Source organism: Coturnix japonica, chromosome 1 (assembly GCF_001577835.2).
Source record: "Coturnix japonica isolate 7356 chromosome 1, Coturnix japonica 2.1, whole genome shotgun sequence".
Taxonomy (NCBI): Eukaryota; Metazoa; Chordata; class Aves; order Galliformes; family Phasianidae; genus Coturnix; species Coturnix japonica.
In genome coordinates, this window is record NC_029516.1 from 101,918,484 (window position 1) to 101,938,510 (window position 20,027).

The 20,027-nt window shown below is 39.0% G+C and overlaps 1 protein-coding gene across 3 annotated transcripts in view; it reads right to left on the minus strand.

The window, feature by feature from the left end:
* SYTL5 (synaptotagmin like 5) overlaps positions 1–20,027 on the minus strand; it is a 68,680-nt gene continuing 48,653 nt past the window's right edge. For 2 of the 3 annotated variants that reach the window (XM_015884513.2, XM_015884506.2), the window contains exons 10-18: positions 17,954–18,046; positions 14,454–14,519; positions 13,340–13,518; positions 12,909–13,011; positions 10,756–10,917; positions 7,743–7,851; positions 6,269–6,404; positions 5,449–5,657; positions 1–5,062 (exon numbers count right to left, since the gene is read on the minus strand). In XM_015884513.2, the coding sequence (XP_015739999.1) occupies positions 4,920–5,062; positions 5,449–5,657; positions 6,269–6,404; positions 7,743–7,851; positions 10,756–10,917; positions 12,909–13,011; positions 13,340–13,518; positions 14,454–14,519; positions 17,954–18,046 (1,200 nt within the window). In that variant the 3' untranslated portion in view covers positions 1–4,919. The remainder of the gene's footprint in view (positions 5,063–5,448; positions 5,658–6,268; positions 6,405–7,742; positions 7,852–10,755; positions 10,918–12,908; positions 13,012–13,339; positions 13,519–14,453; positions 14,520–17,953; positions 18,047–20,027) is intronic. The other variant, XM_015884523.2, reaches the window with a different exon arrangement.

Below are 20,027 nucleotides of genomic sequence, written 5' to 3' on the forward strand. Positions count from 1 at the left end.
AACGTTCCATCATTTTAATTTTCAAAGGCAGAACAATACTCTTGACAACTGCTGCAAGTGTATTACCAGCTACTTGCGTCCACAGAACTGAACGTACAGTGCACAGTACAAAAATGTTCGGGGCAGGAAATGCTTCACCTGAACTTGGGCAGAACTTAAAATACTGCAGTGCCACTTACTGCTACTACTGTTCATATCCGGCAGAATGACCAAACATATGGCAAGCAATAGATTTTTAAGCAGAACAAAGGTGGCGAGAGGGATATGTGGTGTTCTCAGTTCACTACATCGAAGGACTACATTTGGCTTGAAGCAAACCCCAGCGACTACAGCAACCCTTGAAAATACACACCCAGCTCTCAAGAGCAGCAGTGCAAAGCTGTAGGTAGGTCGTTGCGACAGAGTAGAACTGTTGAAATGGCGATCCTATGTAAAAGGCCATGATGCAGCAAGGGTGGGTCCCAAAAGCAACCTAAGGAACACCTATAAGAGCAAGCTGAGGTTCACACTCCAGTGTCAATATACACAGTATAATGAACACTGTCTTATTATGACTTACCAAACAGCATCTGCAAACATGAAATCACCAGGCAGGAAATTCACAGGACATAGTGGTAAGGCTCTACAAGCACGATTCTCATTGCTTCAAACTGAGCTAGGGTAAGAAACACCTCTGCAAATAAAAGTCTATCCAATTTGGAATTTAATCACACGTTCTTACCATCATTTGTCTTAAGGTCCTCTAACGTTCATGTTTCTACACATTAAATAAATAATAACCATCATCAAAAACTGTATCAAAAGAAAAGAATAAAAGGCTTACAAAGTGCACGTAGTATCTCTCGAGAGATGGCTATTTTCCGTCATTGCTGAAAATCACTGTACTCAGTGACTCAGATTTTGTTTGCCTTGACTCTAGAGCAAATCACAAGCTTCACATACCTGTTGGCCAATGTACCCTTATGAAGCCAGAGCAATGCCAGCTTCTATGCCTCCCTCATGTTATTTCATCTTATCACTTAGCACCAGTGGATGCTCAATGGCTGTTCTGCTGCTGCAGTTTAGTTCATATTTTACAGAATACAGCTTTGTCTACTTGTACCCATCAGGGTCTAACCAGGAAGGAAAAGAAAAATCAAACACAATACTTTAAAATGCTTATTCCCCATCTCTGGAGGTACTGAGGAGATGTGGATGTGGCACAAAGGTGCATGGTTTAGTGATAGGACTCAGTAGATTAGTTTAATGGTTGGACAATCTTTGAATGTCTTTTCTAACATCCGTGATTCTGTGATTTCTTTTATGCTACCCTACCAAAATCTCTATTGGAAAAGACAGAGAACATTAAGTTTCTAGTCTAATGCACTGTGATCAAAGCATACTCACCATCCCACTTCCTTCTCCCATAAACCAACTGCCAAGCATCCAGCTGGGAGAGAAATATCAAAATGTGTTGTCTAAAAGGCAATAAGGTACAAGGAAGGCAATGGCACTTGGATTGGCACAGGAAGATGGTAATGTGATGGAGAGACCGTCTGAACTGATTTTAGCATCTAAACATGGAAGCAAGATCACTGACACTTAGAAGCCCGAAGTCCCCATGTAACTAATAAGTCAAGCAGAGAAACATCCAGAGAACAGGTCTGGATAATCAAGTCTGATGGCGGGGCTTCGACAGCCCTCAGCATCAGCTCTTCCTGACAGATAGTGGCAATAACCACACTATCTAGGGATGTATTAGTGTCTTCACATGAAGTTTTACAGCCCAAGTCATTCTTTCATTTGGCCTTAGTGGCTCAAACCCTCAGAATCAAGCATCAAGGGGGGAAAGACAGTAGTTACACCACTAGTAGCATGCATCATGTTTCACTTCTACAAAAAACACTGCAGTGAAAATTTCTTCTCCACTGAAGCATCTTTAGTTATTCAAGTCTGTATGGAGAAATAGCTTTATAACATCAGCTCTCCTGTGTCTGATTACTGAAGACAGGAGTTTATGAATCCATGTTAAAAGTGACTGTTTTCCTAAGAATTGGTTTTAAACCATCCATGCACCTTAATATCACAAACATTTATATATATAGAAGGCTTTAGCCTGGCTCCTGGTTTTCCCTATTTCTGCTCAGCCTAGTAAAGCATGGTACGTGATGATGGAGAGTTCTAGGTGATTTGCTCCAGTACCGCAGATACAAGAAATCACATCTGCAGTTAATCATCTTGTGCTTTTTCCAAGCAATAAATGCTTTTTGCAAAGGAAGAGAATGAGGATATAACAGAGATAATTAAATGTGACATTTTCCACAAATCAAGTGCTTTCTACAAACCTGTCAGTAACATCACAGAACAGCCAAATTGCTCCAGTGTCCATACTGACAACTGTCATCTCTCCAAGGCTCATCTGAGGCACAGCATGATATGCACCGTATGCTACCATAATGCAGAATCACCGCTGCTAACCTTGGAGGTAATTTCACTGCACCACTCCAAATCCCATCAATGGCCAACAACGCTCACTGCCTTGGCTGAATTAAATTCCTACTTGAAATTGTTCCCTTCATACACTGTACTGCAGTTGACACCTAGAGACTATTCATAGCCTGGCCTATGTTTTCAGATGCAGACTCAGAACAAAATTCTTTCCCTTCCAAAAGCAACAGGATACAGGTGATGCTTTCCAGATGAGTCTATTTATCTCACATTCTATCGCAGGCCCTAAAAATGGGAGGGAAGGGGTAGAAGCTGAAGTAGTAAAACACAGAGTTGCACATTCAAAGCAAGGCAGAACTTTCTCAGCCTCTGTGAGAAAAGGCATTACTTCCAATGACTGCTTAAATTCACACCAGAATTTTAATAGAAAATACATATACTCAAGCAGATAGGTTTTTTTATTAAAACTGAGATTCTATTTTTAATAAAAATGTATAAAAACAAATTTAAATAATATTAGTGTTCTTCATGACTGCTTGCAAGCTACCCTGCATTTTTAAGCCCCTCAAAACCAGTATAATTTTTCTGGGGGAGGGAGGGGGTAGTGGGGTGGGAATATGGAGCAGCAGGAAGGAATGGACAGCAAATATTAAGGCTTTGGATTCAGCTCAAAGATACACATCGGTGACTAACACCAGGACTGCTACAGATGAAAAAAATTTAACCTATAGTTGGTGATCAGTTCTCCATTCAATCTAGGTTTCCTGCAACTTTTACTCTGCGAGGAAGAGCATTTCCTTCTCTCTCACAAGTTAGATTTTATGGCCTTTATTCTTCACAGAAATCTTTAAATACTGGTGTACTTAAATACTGCAGGGAGAGATACATCCTCTGAAAGCCTTTTTTTCCCCAAGATATTTTATGTAAGGATTATATTTCCAAATATTCAAATTTGTTTCCTTGGAACTAATACGACATTGCTTCCAAAATAAGATTTTGGGGGAAAAATACATAAGGTGTAAGAATACCTACAGATTAATTTCAAATAGTTCAAATAGGAAGCTATATTCCAATTCTGAGAGATTCAAAGGAAATGTTGCTCATTCAGTTTACTTGTCTTCCTTTGCTTCACACCCTTGAGCAATTACAAGCCACGCCATTATATTATTATCAAATCTTGCAAAGACATCTTCTGTCCTTAAAAAGGACTATAATTCTATCTTATTATGTTACTACTACTGTTAGCAATGCTGCAGTACCCCACAATGACACAAAATACCATTCTTCACGTACAACATTGCAAATCCCCAAAGCATGGCAGACATAAGCAGGTATAAAGATCACTTTAGGAAACAAATGGCAAAAGTACTCTTAAACACTTGTGGTTATTAAGATTAATGACTGAATCAGCCAAAACAGACTCGTATTAAAACTACTGCTAACTTACGGAGGACAGCTGAGGAGAGAAACCCCGCTCTGTTTAATAAGTAAGATGCATGGGCACACTTGAACAGGATCCCAGCCCATTCTGGAAAATATTCCACAGTTGTGCAAAGCATTCTGGAACATGTGTTAATCCTGTCACTTTACTACACACCTTGCTGAGCCAAGGTCTCAGCTATGCCTCAAACTAGAACATATTTCACCTCACAGACTCATCAGGTGGGACAGGTATGTAACTATATTCCTTCTGTTCAATGACACTGAAAGATCTTAGATAGAGCTGTCAACTGACATGAAAAACGTGGTAATACCACACAGTTCTGGAAATTCTTTAGGATTTGTTATAATTTATTTTCATTAGAGACTCTTTGATCACATTGAGCCAAGTCTACCTCTTATACAGTGCACTAAATAACCAAGAGAATGCCCGAACACAGGCACTTTATACCCCTTCATCTGCTGACTATTTCCATTGTGCAAATGGCCAGTGAATTGGCCGTAGTGAGCTACTTGATCCCATGCCTGCCATCCCTCACAGTGCACAGCCCGAGGAGCAAACATAAAAAAGAAACGTCAGCCTTCTGAATGAACATTATGGCTTCTTGTCTTTTCATATAACAAAGCAAAATTTCATTCTGACTCTGCATGTACTGAATCACTCCTGTCTTCTACGCCATCTTTGATCCAAAAGGAGATACATAAAACACACTTTACTTCCTAAGTGGCTACTTAGAGAATTTGCTCACTCCATGTCCCCTGCCAGCAATGTTCATCAGCTGTACACCACCAGTCAATAGAAGGGAGACCAAGAAAGCCAGTCCAGTCTCTGTAGAAGGTCACATTCTCACAGGTTTCAGGAGAAACAAAATCTGTTCAAGAAGTCCGGGTTAAAAATGAGTGCATGAAAGTGCAGAATGCATTAAAATTTCACATGAAGCCTTAATATCCAAGGCAATGTACAACCCTTATCCATTTTCAAATGGGCAAGGAGACAAGAGCTGACAACTGAAATAAGGAGGACTTGTGCAACCCCTCAGTAGTAGAGTCTTTCAGAGTCTACGTTTTCCCATGCTGGATCTCAGCATTAATATCCCCTCCACAGAAGTTCCAGGACTGTCAATCATCTTCTGCCAGAGGTGCTGCTCTTCTCCTTGAGAGTCCATCCAGTCAACCTCCTTGCCGTTACTTACACCTGGAAATTGCAAAAACATTATACATTTTGGCACCATTAGTAAGCACTAAAAAGTAAGTTACTGAATATCACTGTTCATTCACTCCAACAGCCTACAGAAAGATGGCAAGCACTTTACACTACTGTCTGTGTAGGCAGCTGCTTCTGGATAGCACCAGTTTCAATTGCAACTGGGCTTGATGTTTTTGCATCTCACTCAATGAAGGAAAGAACTAAATCATCTATGGATGACATGCTGCCTCCTCTCCTCTTCCAGTTTCCCAAAACTTCTGTATATTTTCCACACACTCAATAACATTTCTACACCTCACACATATAAATCACTTAAGGTGGTAAAGAAGGAGAGCAGAATAAGAAAAGCAGTCATCAAAAAGGTGGGACCTTACCACTTCCAGTACTCAAACGAACTCCTCCCAGAAAAATATTACTAGAGAGTGACTCCTTGTCCCACACAGTCAGTTCTAAGCAGACATTATGTATATCCTGTGAATTCAGTCCACTGAAAGCAAATGTATGATTCCACTGGGGGTTCACATTCTTCTTTATTATAGGAGTCTTGTGTTTTGTAGCTTTGTTGTCATCTGGGAGTAGGTACCTGAGAGAAAAAGAAAAGGAAAGATGAAGATGAAGATAGGATATCCCACAATATTCATAATTGCAATCACATACAGCTTGAATAAGGTCAGAGACCCATTTCCCACTGTAATTAAATTAAGTATACACCCAAAATGTATATGTTGGTTCCATTCATGCTCCATTTGCTGTTCTTACATCTTACAGTTAGAATTTCAGTTATCACCATCAGAAAATGAAATCAAGTCTCCTTGTCCTATGCCTTTCACTTTTAGTGCAAAGTAAACAGAGGCCAGTTCCACCACACTGAACGATCCATGTCAGCAAGAGCTGACACCACTAACTAAGAATATGTCACAGAATGTCACAGAATTATTGGCCACACATTGCTACTGCTAATGTAAAATAGTTCTGACAATATTTTCTCCCTGAGATCTGCTACAGGCTTCAAGTTGAAACTAGCCATAATGGGGTCAAACAGTCTATTTTCACTATACCACCATTTCAAAGTGCCAGCTGCTTTTCAGTATTGACATTCCACACACACATTTAGATATACTGGGGGGAAAAAAAGGTCAGTAAAAATACTGTGTAGTGCAGCCATTACATAACAGGGCAGAAAAAGCCACTGACCCTTTCACAAACGTGTCTGATGTGCCTCCTGACTTCACTGCTGTTAAATTCTTAGCTTCTTTGATGACGACTTCTAATATACCTCCAGAGGGCAGGTGATTCTCTCCCTTTTTTCCTTTCTTAAAGCTCTTCTTTCCTGCACACACAAAAGAGTTGCAATATCGTTATCAGCAGAAACCATACACTATAAAACTGATTTGGAAACTTAAATTCTCATGGATGGATTCTTTTGCTTCAATGGGATTACAGGATTTCTTACAGCAGATCCTGATTCTCTGAGGGTATATAAACTGAAAAGACAGGGGCAGGGTGTTGTATGTGAGGGGGCCTTCCTCAATATAATTATTTGTGGACTACTATGCCGAACAGAAGGAACTGTGTGTGCCATATGTCCTTCCCTCCTCTTAGTATCCAGTTCCACCACTGACCTTATGGAAGCCAAACATCACAAAGAAAAAAAAAAAATCTGTCCCAAAGTTCAAAATGCAGAAATACACTGTGTGCATTCCTTTTGTAAGGATACAGTGTTCAGTACAGACTGTGAGGAAGGACACTTGTGCTCACTGACACACTACCGCATTTAAACGGCTGCATGAGGACACATGTACTTGCTTCTGCTGTGGATTCTGAGGTGTATATAAACATGGTTCATTCATAATGTGATTAGGACTGGAAACATAAGGAAAAAAGAATAGGAATGACACTGAAGTGTTACTAATTAAAAAAAAAGTAAACAGTACATCTACACTTTTCAGACAGCAATTAGCTTTCAGAGAGAAAACCTGGGCATTACTGCAAACAGAGGGAATGTTATTTGTCTAGAAAAAAAAAATCTACTATGTCTATCAAATCCTAATGCTAAACAGCAGTACTGTCACTAAGAAAGAATTCCTTCTGGACTACCTGTAGCCTGTAAAATCATGTATTCTCAGGTGCAATCTAGTGGGTTTTGTCTCTGCAGAGAATTACCCCTCACTCATTAGTAATAAAAATAATGGTTTCCCCTAAAACTTTAAAATGATATTTTATGAGACTGAATTACTGTGTAACGCCGCAAAACTGAACAAAAAGTAAGCTTAAAATGATATAGGCAAGCTTCTGGCCAATTAAACAAGAACTACAGGAAGTCTATTACTCTTATCTGCTATAACACTATTCTACAACTTGCAGAACAAAGAACACAAGGACTACAGTTAAAAAGATTTATGTATACGTGACTGTCCCTGGTCATACTGCCTAACGCCTTAGCCTTTTCTAATTAGGACACAGCCATGCATCAGCACTTTACTGTGCACACTCCTCTTTCCCTTCCCTTTTCTCAAGTCCAATATAACACAAGAGGACAGAGGAGAAAAGACAACTACTATATTCAAGATTGATTTATATTTTCACTAATTTCATGTCTTCATACTAGCTGAGGATTTTTAATACCCAGAGGGATGTTATTGTAAACTGTCACTGATGATTGTTTTACCTTGAAACTGCCCTAGAGGAAGCATCAAGTTTATCTCTGGGGGAATGTAACGTAGAACAACTGTCAGTTCTCCTTTATATTGAAGCCCAACATCTGTTGCAACCTCCACCTGAAAGCAAAAATAAATAAATGAATAGCCCACAGAATCACAGAATCACAGAATGACCCGGGTTGGAAGGGACCTCAAGGATCATGTAGTTCCAACCCCCCTGCCTGGCAGGGCCACCAAACATACAGCTTTACTAGATCAGGTTGCCCAGGGCCCCGTCCAACCTGGCCTTGAACACCTCCAAGGACGGGGCATCCACAACCTCCCTGGGCAGCCTGTTCCAGGACCTAACCACTCTCTTAGTAAAGAACTTCCCCCTAACATCCAATCTAAATCTTCCCTAACATATATCCAGCAAAAAAAGCCCCTAACATATATCCAGCAAAAGCTAATCATTCACTTTGACTGTTTGATTTTAACTGTGTTGTATCAATAGTGTTTGAACTGCCTCTTAAATAAATCAAGGTCACATGGCAGCAGACACCATATAGTGAACATACATGGGAAAGAGAGATATTTAGCATGAATGAGTGAAACAAGTAAAGAGAAAACTCAAACTCATTTCTAGAGACACAAACCATGGCTAGTTTAAGATGGCATTCTGATGCCCTTACTTATCCCAAAGAGGTTTTGAATCCATAATAGATTTCATGCATTTTACAAGAGTAGCTCTTGAGTCTCTCCTGGAACAGAGGTGTGGGGAACCATGGCAGGGGAAGAGAACAGAGTGCGGCTCTCCAATAGAAAACTGTGAAAACTAAGGTTATCTCCAGTGTTCTTTTCCACTCATATTATTTCTGCATCTTTTTATTTTAAAACACTCGATCTTGCCTAAGAAAAGCACATCCAGGGCACTTTTAAAAACTACCAACATGGCACTTATGTCAGTTGCTACAACAAAGGACAAAAGAAAACCTGCAGTAAATGCTGATGTATAATTTTAACAGCAGGAAATCATCATTTAAATTTTTGTCAGTAAGGCAGCTCATTTAAGGTCAAAACTACGCAGGTTTTGTATGTACTTTGCATAAAGGCCATGAGGATTACTTTTTCTGTTATACTGGGGGATAAACGATGGCATAAATTCTCACATCAGAAACAGCTTGTCAACCTTCCCTACAGAAATCATGGCTCTAGACTCTGCTTTCCTCTTTAACCACAGAACTATTTTCTGTTCCTTTTTTGATTTAATCATGTTCCACTTGAAAACAGGTGATGCTGTGCTCACAGAAGAAATAAGTCTTAAAGTCTCCGGCATTTTCACTAAAGCGGCTGAATGGTACACAATGAAACAAGTAATACTCTGTAATGAAACCCACAGAATGTTTCACTGCCGTTTCTTTCTCCATCATGCAGTTCCTATGAGAAAACAGCACGTAACTTGCTTACGTGTTAACCTGTGCTTTTTTTTTTTCTAATTTAAAAATGCAGTAATTCAGCTTTCTGAAGAAATATTAGCTTTGCTGAACAACAATCTTAGCAGCATTTTAAGTTCATAAACATTATTTATAACAACTTAGGAGTCAGACAAGTCCAATTTTGCATTTTACTTCTTTGGTAAAAAAGGACCAGTTTGAAAGTCCTTGTAATGGGTTTGGAAATAACCAGACAAGACCTTCCAACTGGAAAAATTTAAATGCTTACCATCTCATTACTACTTTTCCCAAGCAGGAGTGTCTCAAGACTTTTTTCCATACCCAAACAAAGCCCCCAGACATTGAAATGAGAAGAGATTACTGCATGAAAAAAACTCTCAATTTTCAAATCAAATTCCAAGAGTAGAACCAATACGAGCAAACTGCATGATATAAGTTGGGTGAGGGTCAAGCAAGCTTGTAAAAAGAGTGGTATAATCCCAGCCTGTAGGCTAAGCTGACTGAAGCACATTTGCCATCATAAGGCAGTCAGTCTTCCTGGTATCTTGTGTTCCTTATGGGCCACGAAAGAACAGATGCTGATCACTCTTACTAACAAAGCTAAACTAGCAAACTGGGGGTGATCTTCCTCGCCAGATTCAAAGTGAGAGAAGTTCACATGTTAAGAAGAGACTGATTTCTTCTGCATTACTACTTACTACAGTATAGACTTGTGATGGCTTAGATGTAAGACCCATAAAAGGTCATGCCTGAAAATTATAAAGCAATCAGATTCATCTGTCGTTTGACAGAAATAAACAGTCCCTCCTAAAGCTCCAAATATAACACCAGTGTATAATGAGCATGAAACAAATAAGTCATCTGAGTCAATCTCCTCATCATCTGCAATACGATCTCAGATTTTTCTGTAACAAGAAAAATAAACTCTGAAACTGCAGTGGCTGCTGCAGGAGCATGCAACTCAGAAGCCACTAATCCTCAGCCTTACATTAACTCCTTGAATCTCTTCCAAAATCACACACCTTTGCCCTTGCCAAAGCAGGGGCAAAAGACAAAAGTCACCCTATCTGTAGCTAAGTACAGGGAAAGTCCTATTTCACAAACTAACTCATTTACCTTCTGAGAAGTCTCATACCTTCCTGGATGGGGTGAATAAGAGATTATAAGTCATTCTGTTACACCTGAAATGTGCGAAGCACTTTGAACTGAAGCAAAAAGTCTTTTTCCTTACTGAACTGCTGAGTGCTGGATAGGGTAGAAAAATCAATTAATTCCTTTACTCAGTCATTTTTCCACTGCAATTTGCTGCAAAATGAACACACAGTTTATTTAAAAGGTGTTTCTTGGTTGTTTTGTGTTGTTCTGTTCATTTTTCTTTTTAAGTAGCCAACAATATATACTGTTCCTGAAATCTTCATGAAAATGAAAATGTTATGTTTTGACTGAATAAAAGACAAAGGCATGATTTTTACCGCCATATTAAACTATCGTAAAGTCACCGTTCTAACAAATGTGTTCCAAAGAAAAAATAACTAAGCTGCACTATATTTATTTCTCAGTGGTTTCATTGGCCCCTGGAAATCCTTACCTTGGGCTGGAGCACAAACCACTCATCGCCCTGATTTTCAAAGTTCCAGGAATCAAATGGAATTTCCACTTCTCCAAGAAAGCTGTTGCGTCCAAATCTGTCGTAGTGCCAGACAGAAAGCTGCAGGGTCCTGGTTTCTAGCTGTGTATGACTGATGACATACTACCAACAGAAAAACAGAAAAAGAAACCCTCAAAATAAGCACAAATAATAGTTTCCATGGAGCCTTTTACAGTAATAGCTAAGTTTTGTGAAGCCTGAAGCAGCTAATAAATGAAGCATGAAAGCGAGATTTGTTTGCTTTGCAAAGACTTCAACAGCTAGAAATCTCACAGGAAGCTGTTAAACCTCTTTTCTCTGTATTACTTACAGCATATTTATGGCCATAAAGTAAATAATGATGCTTAAAACCATCACCCTGTTGTTAACTCCTTACAGCTTATGTAAAAGAAGCGGTTCAATACCAAAGTTTAGTTTATAAGAAGAAACCCCAGTGGTTCTTTCATCACTAAGGAAAGGCTGCAGGACACTGCATTCTAGAAATAGTGTTCTCCTCTTCAGTTCTACCTTTGTAACTTAGATGTTCACCAAAATGTCTCAGTCTCAGGAACACAGTTGGTTTTGAAAGCTACTAAAAATCCTCAGAGGAAGCACCATATTCTAGCAAATATATAGAAAACTATAAACATCTGGAATTCTAGCTCTGCTTTTAGTAAAAAGTCAATTAATTCCATGAAGTTCACCCTTCTTTGAGTGTTAGTTGAGGAAACCCAGATGTCTTCTTTTCTGTTTGCTCTCAGTGCAATGTCTGGACACAAGATATATTCTCCAGAATCTGAAATAGTGAAGTTGGTTGGCTAGCCACATCAGTAGACTATTAAAGCATAGATATGTCTACACTGCTTATTCCTGGATGCCAACTATGAGAGCTGCAATATTCAGCAATAATGGAATAAACATCCAAGACGAAAGATAAAGACAGATACATACCTATATATGAATATTTTTTAATGATAGTAACAGTTGCAGCAAATAAATCTAGCTCTTGCTTACCTTCCAGCAATTCAAATAAATCCCCTGTGTCACAATTTCCATTTTCAGCAAGCTGCTTGGTCTTATCCCTGCAGAGCTCCTTACTAACAAACATTCAGCACTAACTATGAGCCCTGCCAAATAGAGTCTAACACATCTTTTTTATTTGTCTTTTAATCTCTGCACTTCAGGCAAGAATTAACTTTACTATCAACCATTTAAAAATGAAGTTATATAGGATGCTCCCCACTGGCAAGCTGTTTGGCTAGACCAAGGGTGCCTAAGTCTACAAAATGGTTTTGTAGCCAGGTTAGACCAGAGAATATGTATTAGACCCTCTTATAAGAAATTTAATTAAAGCATCACTAAAATTCACTCAAAATTCTTTCAGGAGAATCTAAAAGGAGTCTCTGGCTTTATGACAGCTGGCTGGGATGACCCAGGCTGGGATTACAAGAAGCAGAATCACCAGGAGCCTGTACTCCAGATGCCAGGCAGCTCACGAGGAACACAAAACCTTTCCAGCCTCTGTAGGCTGGACACAAGTAAGAGGCGAGGATGTAAACAGCATGGGCACTCTGCTCAACCAGTCCAGCAGGAAGTACTCTCGTTCTCTTTTGCAACATAAAATGAACTTTTCAGGAATGCAGCTAGTGAAGCTGTTGTTGGCATTTTAATACCAAAGTCTGTTCTGCTTTAAAAATAAAGAAAAATCTCCACAGAAAACCACATTTTACTGCAAGAGGTTATCTTCTTCTAGAAATCAGTTAGGAAGTTTCAAGCTATCTGTGTCTCAGCATCAATTGCTGATGTAGGGCTTGCAAAATCTCTAAGGTGTGTTTAACTCTGAGATCATGTTAGATGGGAACATCGATAGTTTTGATAGAGACCTATAGAAATTAGCAGAAGTTTTACCTGTAAAGAGGAGAACCAAACAAAAACAGTTCCTCAGCGATGAAAGTCAGCAATTACAACTGACACAATAACTATATGTTTTGCTTTGCTTTCTTTCAGAGGTGTCATTTCTAAACTCTAATCCCCATACAAGAGCACTTACAGAGAATGCCTATGAGCACAAGTGAAACATTCATCACAGCCTATGAGAGAGACAGTGTTCTCACCTTCAGCGTTTCATTAAATTCTGGATTGGTGCTGTTACTCTTAATTTTGGTCTTGCGTTTACTTTGGCGCGACTTATCAGGCAGAAGGTAGGCTTTGACATACCTGCAGACCAAGTAGTAAGTTATTAACGAGGAATAAAAACAAAAACTATGTTCAATCAACTCAATTCAGCCTCCCTAATAATTCTTGCTTTTGGCCTTTTGCAGAGAATACTAACAAACAGGTTGATAATTTAAGTAATGTTGTTTGCTCAGAACGTGTGCACACTACCCTAAGAAACATACTGAAAATACAAGTCCCACAGAGAATCCAAAAAACATCCCCCACCAAAATGCTGGCTGGTAGCAGGCTATGTCACTGCTGACTACAGAGTGGGCTGTGTTGGGGAACAGCCCTAGCAGAGCCTAAAAAGTAAATTCTGTGTGCTTACGGATCAGTCCTTTGCTTTTTCTCATCCACAATGGCCAGGTTTCTGCAACTCTTCACCAGGATGTTGAGAGCACCTGTTTTGTAGCTGTAGTTGATTTGCAGAAGGATTTCACCACTGACCTTCACGTTGCTATAGTCACCAGTTTCACTGTATATGCTCAGCGTGCTGTTAATGCTGGTCTGGATGGGGAGAGAAAAAGGACTTAGAAGCTCAAACGAAGTACATTTTCCAGAATCTGCTTTTCATGAGGTCACAGGTACTGTCTCTCTTGCTAAGTCTTGCTTCGAAAAGAGAAGGAAAGAATACCACTGGTTTATATTTGAAGTAAAAGGAATAAGAACTATAACTAATAATAGCTTACATGTCTAGACAGTTGATGCGTTTTACAACAGGACTCAAACCTATTTATAAACATTACTAAATGTAAATTATCGCCATTGAATTCATGCATGAACTGAAGAGTAGTCAATCTACATCAACTGTAAGCTCACCTAAGTTCCAAGCAATAAAAATCAACTCTTTGGCTCAGCTGTCCACCTAATTCTTATTGAATATCATAATATAACTGCTGACAGAATTGTTAGAAAAACCTCCATGGATTATTCCTTTTTGAAAATGATATAAAAACATGCTCAATTAAAGTGACTCCAACCTCTCATTTGCAGTTCTAAGAGAATGAGCAAAATTCAATATCCACCATTAGTGCACTTTTCCTAAAGACAGAGTTCAGCAAAAATCCTACAAAATTTTCCACTGTGTAACATATCACACCCTGATCTCTTTTTGTTGTTGTTTGTTTGTTTTTTGTTTCTGCTGCTGCCCTATGGAATAATGACCTATGGAGAATTGCAATACCCTCCTCCAAAAGATTTCACTTACAAAAGAACTAAATGTTTTTAAACAAAATTGGAGCAACATGCGAAGACATTCTCAGAAGAAAATGTATGACAGATTTCTAGTCTTGGAATAAGATCACTCAAAGAGATGCATAGGCATCTCAATCCCACTACGTAAGAATTCTGCAAGACATACAGTTAAAAGTTTTTAGTTCAGAGGGGAAAATAAAGAGAGAAATCGTCAAAGTAAGTTAAGCAGAGGATTGCTGAGAACTCACAGTATCACCGTCTGTTTCAGGCACATTTAAGTAGTTCCATTTTCTGTCAGAGCCTTCTGGGAAGTTCTTTAAAGAAAGCAGTGCAAAAGGTCAACGGAAAAGAGCATTAGATAGCTGCAGTAGGAAAGAATAAATGCAGTGATAACGCATCACCTACACAGACAGGTAAATACAGTTTACATCACAAAGCCATGGCAAGAAAGAAAGAAAAGATACGGCCAACTCAGAGACATGCCAAGTGTTTTCCAAATACTTCAAGTGCTGAAGGACGCACGGCTCAAGGTAATTAAATAGAATTGAAGTTATCTGCTGTCTCAGAAAGAAAAAAAAATAGATTTGTGTCAGATTGTACATGGATGTGCCCCAGTCACATCTCTGTGAACTCAGTTCTTACTTAAGCTTGTCAAAAGGTGAGGATTTGTGCACTGCAGCACTGGTACCTTTGTAAAAAGAAATATGCAGTTTCTCTGCAGAGTTTGTCAGTACAGATGGAAAAAATATGCATAAATGTTTAAACATGTCAGTGGGGAAAAAAAAAACAAACAAAAAACACAGTTATAAAATACTGGGGAAAACACTTTCCCATGTCTGCTTATTTGAGCAATATCTCAAAGTCTCAACAATGAATTCAGGGGAAGCTACATCCTTCCCTATCAGCTACAGGGAGGAACAGAGTCAAGGAGAATAAACATAAAAAGAAAACAACCATCCGTGTGCCCATCTCAAAAATCTAATAAGGTTAAGCCAGAGTGACCAGAGGGAATATCTGTTCTCTTCAACCCAAACACACCTTTTCTTGATCTTCAAATACATTGGCAGCAAGGGAAAAACAACTGGGAAAACAAACAAAGAAACAATCCTAAACGCATAGATGACCTTAAAATTCATGCAAATGCAATTTCTGAACTGCTTAGATGCCACAAACAAAGCATTCAGTGGAAGTATATGGCATATGTGTCTTCTTTCTGCACAGATTCTGTTCTGTGGAAATTACAACAGCCCTTACATACACTAAATGCAATGTGCCTAGGAAATCTAATCATTTTCCAGTTGCATAAATAGTAAACAACCACTGCATGTGGAGATTGCTTAGCCCCATTTTAGTGCATCACTATGAACTACACTTGTTCCAAATCTTATCTTACTGGAGCAGGAACAACTCAGTCTTAATGACGTGATAGGTCTTGACAACAACACACTGATGTGTTTAGGAAAGGAATTAGTGAAGGATGCAGAGAAAACTAAATAAACTCGTCATGTATTAGTTTTGGAAAAAACAGAAAGAAAACACCATAATGCTGAGCTACAATTCATGTTTAACGCCATTTCTCATTCCTATTTTTACTCACCCATCATGTAAGCAGATATAAAGCATTTTTACCCTCTGAAATATTTTTCTTTTATCCTAAACGCTTAGTATTTATTAGAGTACCCTTGCTGTACTTTTAATTCTCATATTAAAAATAAAATACATGGAGTTGAAGCCTACTGTTCACTAACAACATTACTGTGATGTGACATAATAACAGTACATAGTCACTTGACAGACAAGTAAAACATGGGAAGAATTGTATGAGGCAGAAGGCTCAAAGGCACATAATAAGAAGAGTAAGGGAAAAGAATACAAAAGAGAATGAATGCTAATAACTAGTAACACAAACACAAAGAAGCCACAGTGAACCTGTAATACTGACACACTCTTCAAGGGAGTAGTAGCTTGCCTTTCAAAATTTCTCCGTTAGCATTGTGTACAGTTAACATTAACAATCATTTCAAGGTGAATACAAAGACATGAAGAAATAAGAGCATTGAGATGTGAGATTACCTCAAACCTGCAGCAGCAGCAAAGCTGCACTCTGCTTAGGAAAAGGTCAAAATGGAATCTACATTAAATGGATGAAACTCAATGTATAGGCAGAATACTGCCTACAGAACACAGAGGGAAGGATCTCTAAATACAATTCCTCAATTAAGGGGATGAATTGAGAAAGCACTTAAGTGCTTGCAACCTTCCTACCAATATTCAGAGGAAAGAAAAACAACTCTGCCTGTAAAATCATTGGGCCAGCAAGGATTGGAGACAATGAGTCACAGCCAGCCTCAGAGAAGTGGGTTTTATTAGACCAATATCAAACAAGCCACATTTCCTCAGGCCTGATTTGGTGTGACGTGCCACACATCTCTGTTGTAGTTGTTTCTGCAAATTACACAAATTAAAAGGGGAAAAAAAGGTCTGGACATGGGCAGAGCTGAGATACCAAAATGTTCTCCAGGGACACTTCTCTCAGCCCTGTGTTATCCTCAGACAAGCCAAGTTTGGGTTCAGCCATCTCTTTGGGATCAAGAACTTAAATGCATATTCCCACAGCTCTGCCTTGCAGGAAGACTAACTGGAATAGTCTGAAAAGAACTGTACATCAATCAGTGTCATGGACCATATTTTCTCTTCCCTTTTCACATAAGACTCCCCAGCTCTCCATTCTCTTCAACTCTCTCACCCTCTACCTGTTGTTTGTTGCAGCTTATTGCTACTCTGCAGGCTGGCCAGAGCTATTCTCAGCACAAGGCATGAAGAACGTTGGCTAGATAATGCTCCAAGACATTACTAGAGATGAGAGGCACGCATCCTGAGTGCCAGATACCTGTAATGTGGTACACACTGCATACTTATAAACTAGACATGTTAAGGACTATTCCTATTAACTGTTCTCTATCCCAATGAATAACTGATTGTAAAAAGAGCAGCATAAGGCTAATTCTGTTGCATACCAAGCATTTGTAACAACTTGGAAATGCAGCCATTCTTTCAAAACCAACACCAAGTTGCAACAGATAATCATGAGACTCAAAAATCTGATTTACATTACATAGTTTGTGGGCATGACTGACATACTAAAAAACAAAAAAAAACCCACAGTTATTTTAAGAGGTAGAAAAGCCGGCACCCACAAAAACCCTCCAAGTATCTCCTTCCTCACTGTAAAATGAAATAAATACTTTTTGAGGCTGAGGTGTCATAACAGTCTAGTCATGGAGGATGGAAGAATGAATACTTGTGTCCCAAAAGCGTTAGTGTTCAAAAAGCAAAATAAGATGGAAAAACACACCATGGCTTTGTTCTACTTATTTCAAACAAATTAAATGCTCCTCTGGAAAGTTGAGTAGCCACATGCTGCAAACATCTATGGCTTGCCTTCCCCAAATATTAGCTTAGCAATAACCTGAATGTGTGGACAGTGTGGCTGATGAATAAAGGTTGTCTCTTCCCACATGTGCTGCAGAGATCGATGTTTTAGCTCTGAACAGCGATAAAATCTTAACAGTCAGAAAACCCTATCTAAAAGCTAAAGGATGTTTCTCAACCATAGGACGAAATGGCCAGGAAAACTACTAAAATATAAATCAGAATGCTTCCAAATGCTATAATATTTATCTCCATTTTGAAGGAATAATGGTCTGGTATGAAAGGAAAAAAGCATATTTTCTACTCAAGATCTTACTCTCGATAATCCACTTGTCAGATATCCATGTTTCCTTGAATAACGAGAGGCCACAATGTCATCAATATCTTCTTCTGTTTCATCCAGATAATCCTAAATGACAAAGAAACAGGCAATTCAGTCACTGTGTTCTCAGCTGTATTTGGTCAGCCTCTGTCCCTTGATGTTGTTTCACATATTTTCTGCTTTGGGAAGATGGCATAGGATACATTTAGAATTCTAATCTCCAGAGGAATTGTGAATAACATTTTACATATTTTTGCACAGGTGCACAGCAAAAAAAGAGGCCACCAGATTTCAGGTTCCAATTGCTTAAAAAATGAAAAAAATGACACACACACTCACTATCTTATTCTGTAGACATACAATTTTGCATTGTTGATAACTATTCAAATTAAGACAAAATCCTTGCATTAAAATCATATATCTTTGCAATAATAATAATAGAAATAACAAAGAAATCATCTGCTGCACACCTTCATATATTTATGGATGAATTCTAATAAGCAAGACTGAAATCTAACATCCTTATCTCATATCCAGGAAAAATACACATATTATTTTTCAAATACAGTCATAAAGTAATACCTAACAAGAAACTTAGTATCTGGCTGATAGTCCTAATAGGATTCTTAATTTGAAGCAAAAATTACATAGAAAAAAATACATTTTCCATTCTATTCAGAGTAGCTGAAAAATTTCAAGGATCTCCTTAAGCCTCATGGCAGGTATTCTGTTTTCATGGAAGCCAAACATACAAAGCCTTCATATCTGCTTTGCAGCTATACAAGTCTCACATGGTGACCTACCTCACTGCTGCACAATCATTATCTTCTAAACTAAACAGACATCACACAGACTCCTATCCTAATTAGGAAAAAGAGCAGAAAATAAATGCTGCTGGAGAGTTGAACTGCCATTGTTTATTTAAATATCTGCAAAGTGTTCATTATTAGTATGCACAAAACTAGCTGTTATTTCTCTAATCCTTTGCTCTAGTTACTGAAATAAACCATAGAATCATAGAATGACAAGGTTGGAAAGGACCTACAAGATCATCTAGTCCAACCATCCTCCTATTACCGTAGCCACCACAAACCACTAAACCATCTCTCATAGCTCCTCATCCAGACACGTCCTGAACACTGCCAGGGATGGTGACTCCACCACCTCCCTGGGCAGCCATTCCAGCGCCTGACCACTCTTTGAGAGAAAAAGTTCTTTCTTATGTCCAATCTAGACCTCTTCTGGTACAACTTGCGACCATTTTGAGTTCTGTTTGATTGGGAAAAGAGGCCAAGCCCCTCCTCATCACAATCTCCCTCTAGGAAGTTATAGAGTGCAATGAGGTTCCCCTGAACCTCCTCCAAACTCAACAATCCCAGCTCCCTCAGCTGCTCTTAATAAGGCCTGTGCTCCAGGCCCCTCACCAGTTTTGTTGCCCTTCTTTGAACACGCTCCACAGCCTCGATGTCTTTCTTGTAGTGAGGAGCCCAAAACTGAACACAATACTCAAGATGCAGCCTCACCAGTGCTGAGTACAGGGGAATGATTACCTCTCTACTCCTGCTGGTCACACAATTTCTTATACAGGCCAGGATGCCATTGGCCTTTTTGGCCACCTGGACACAATGTCTGCTCATGTTCAGCGGAGCATTGACCAACACCCCCAGGTCCCTGAATCAGCTGAAAGCAACACAGAATTTTCTTTTGCTACTTTCCAACCACAGTGGTGCATATTTAATATTGAGCAAAGGGAAGTGAGGACAAGCCATCATTTTACTCAGGACCAAAATTTACATACTGAAGCAAAAAAACCCCTCTCAGCTTCATGTTTTTACAATGAGCCTCTTTTGATGGTGTGTTTCCTTCCTGTTTATTCAGAGTCCACTGCAGAACAAAATGTCATAGATACTTCACACTGTAAAGAAGATGTCCACAGAGACCCAGGCACAACATAGTAAACTATTCTCATGAGAAAGACTGCTGACTCCTTCAAAAGTAAATAAATAAATAAATTTTAAAAATAAGATAAAAATGCACTCATCAGTTCTACTCTCCTCATTGACTTTAG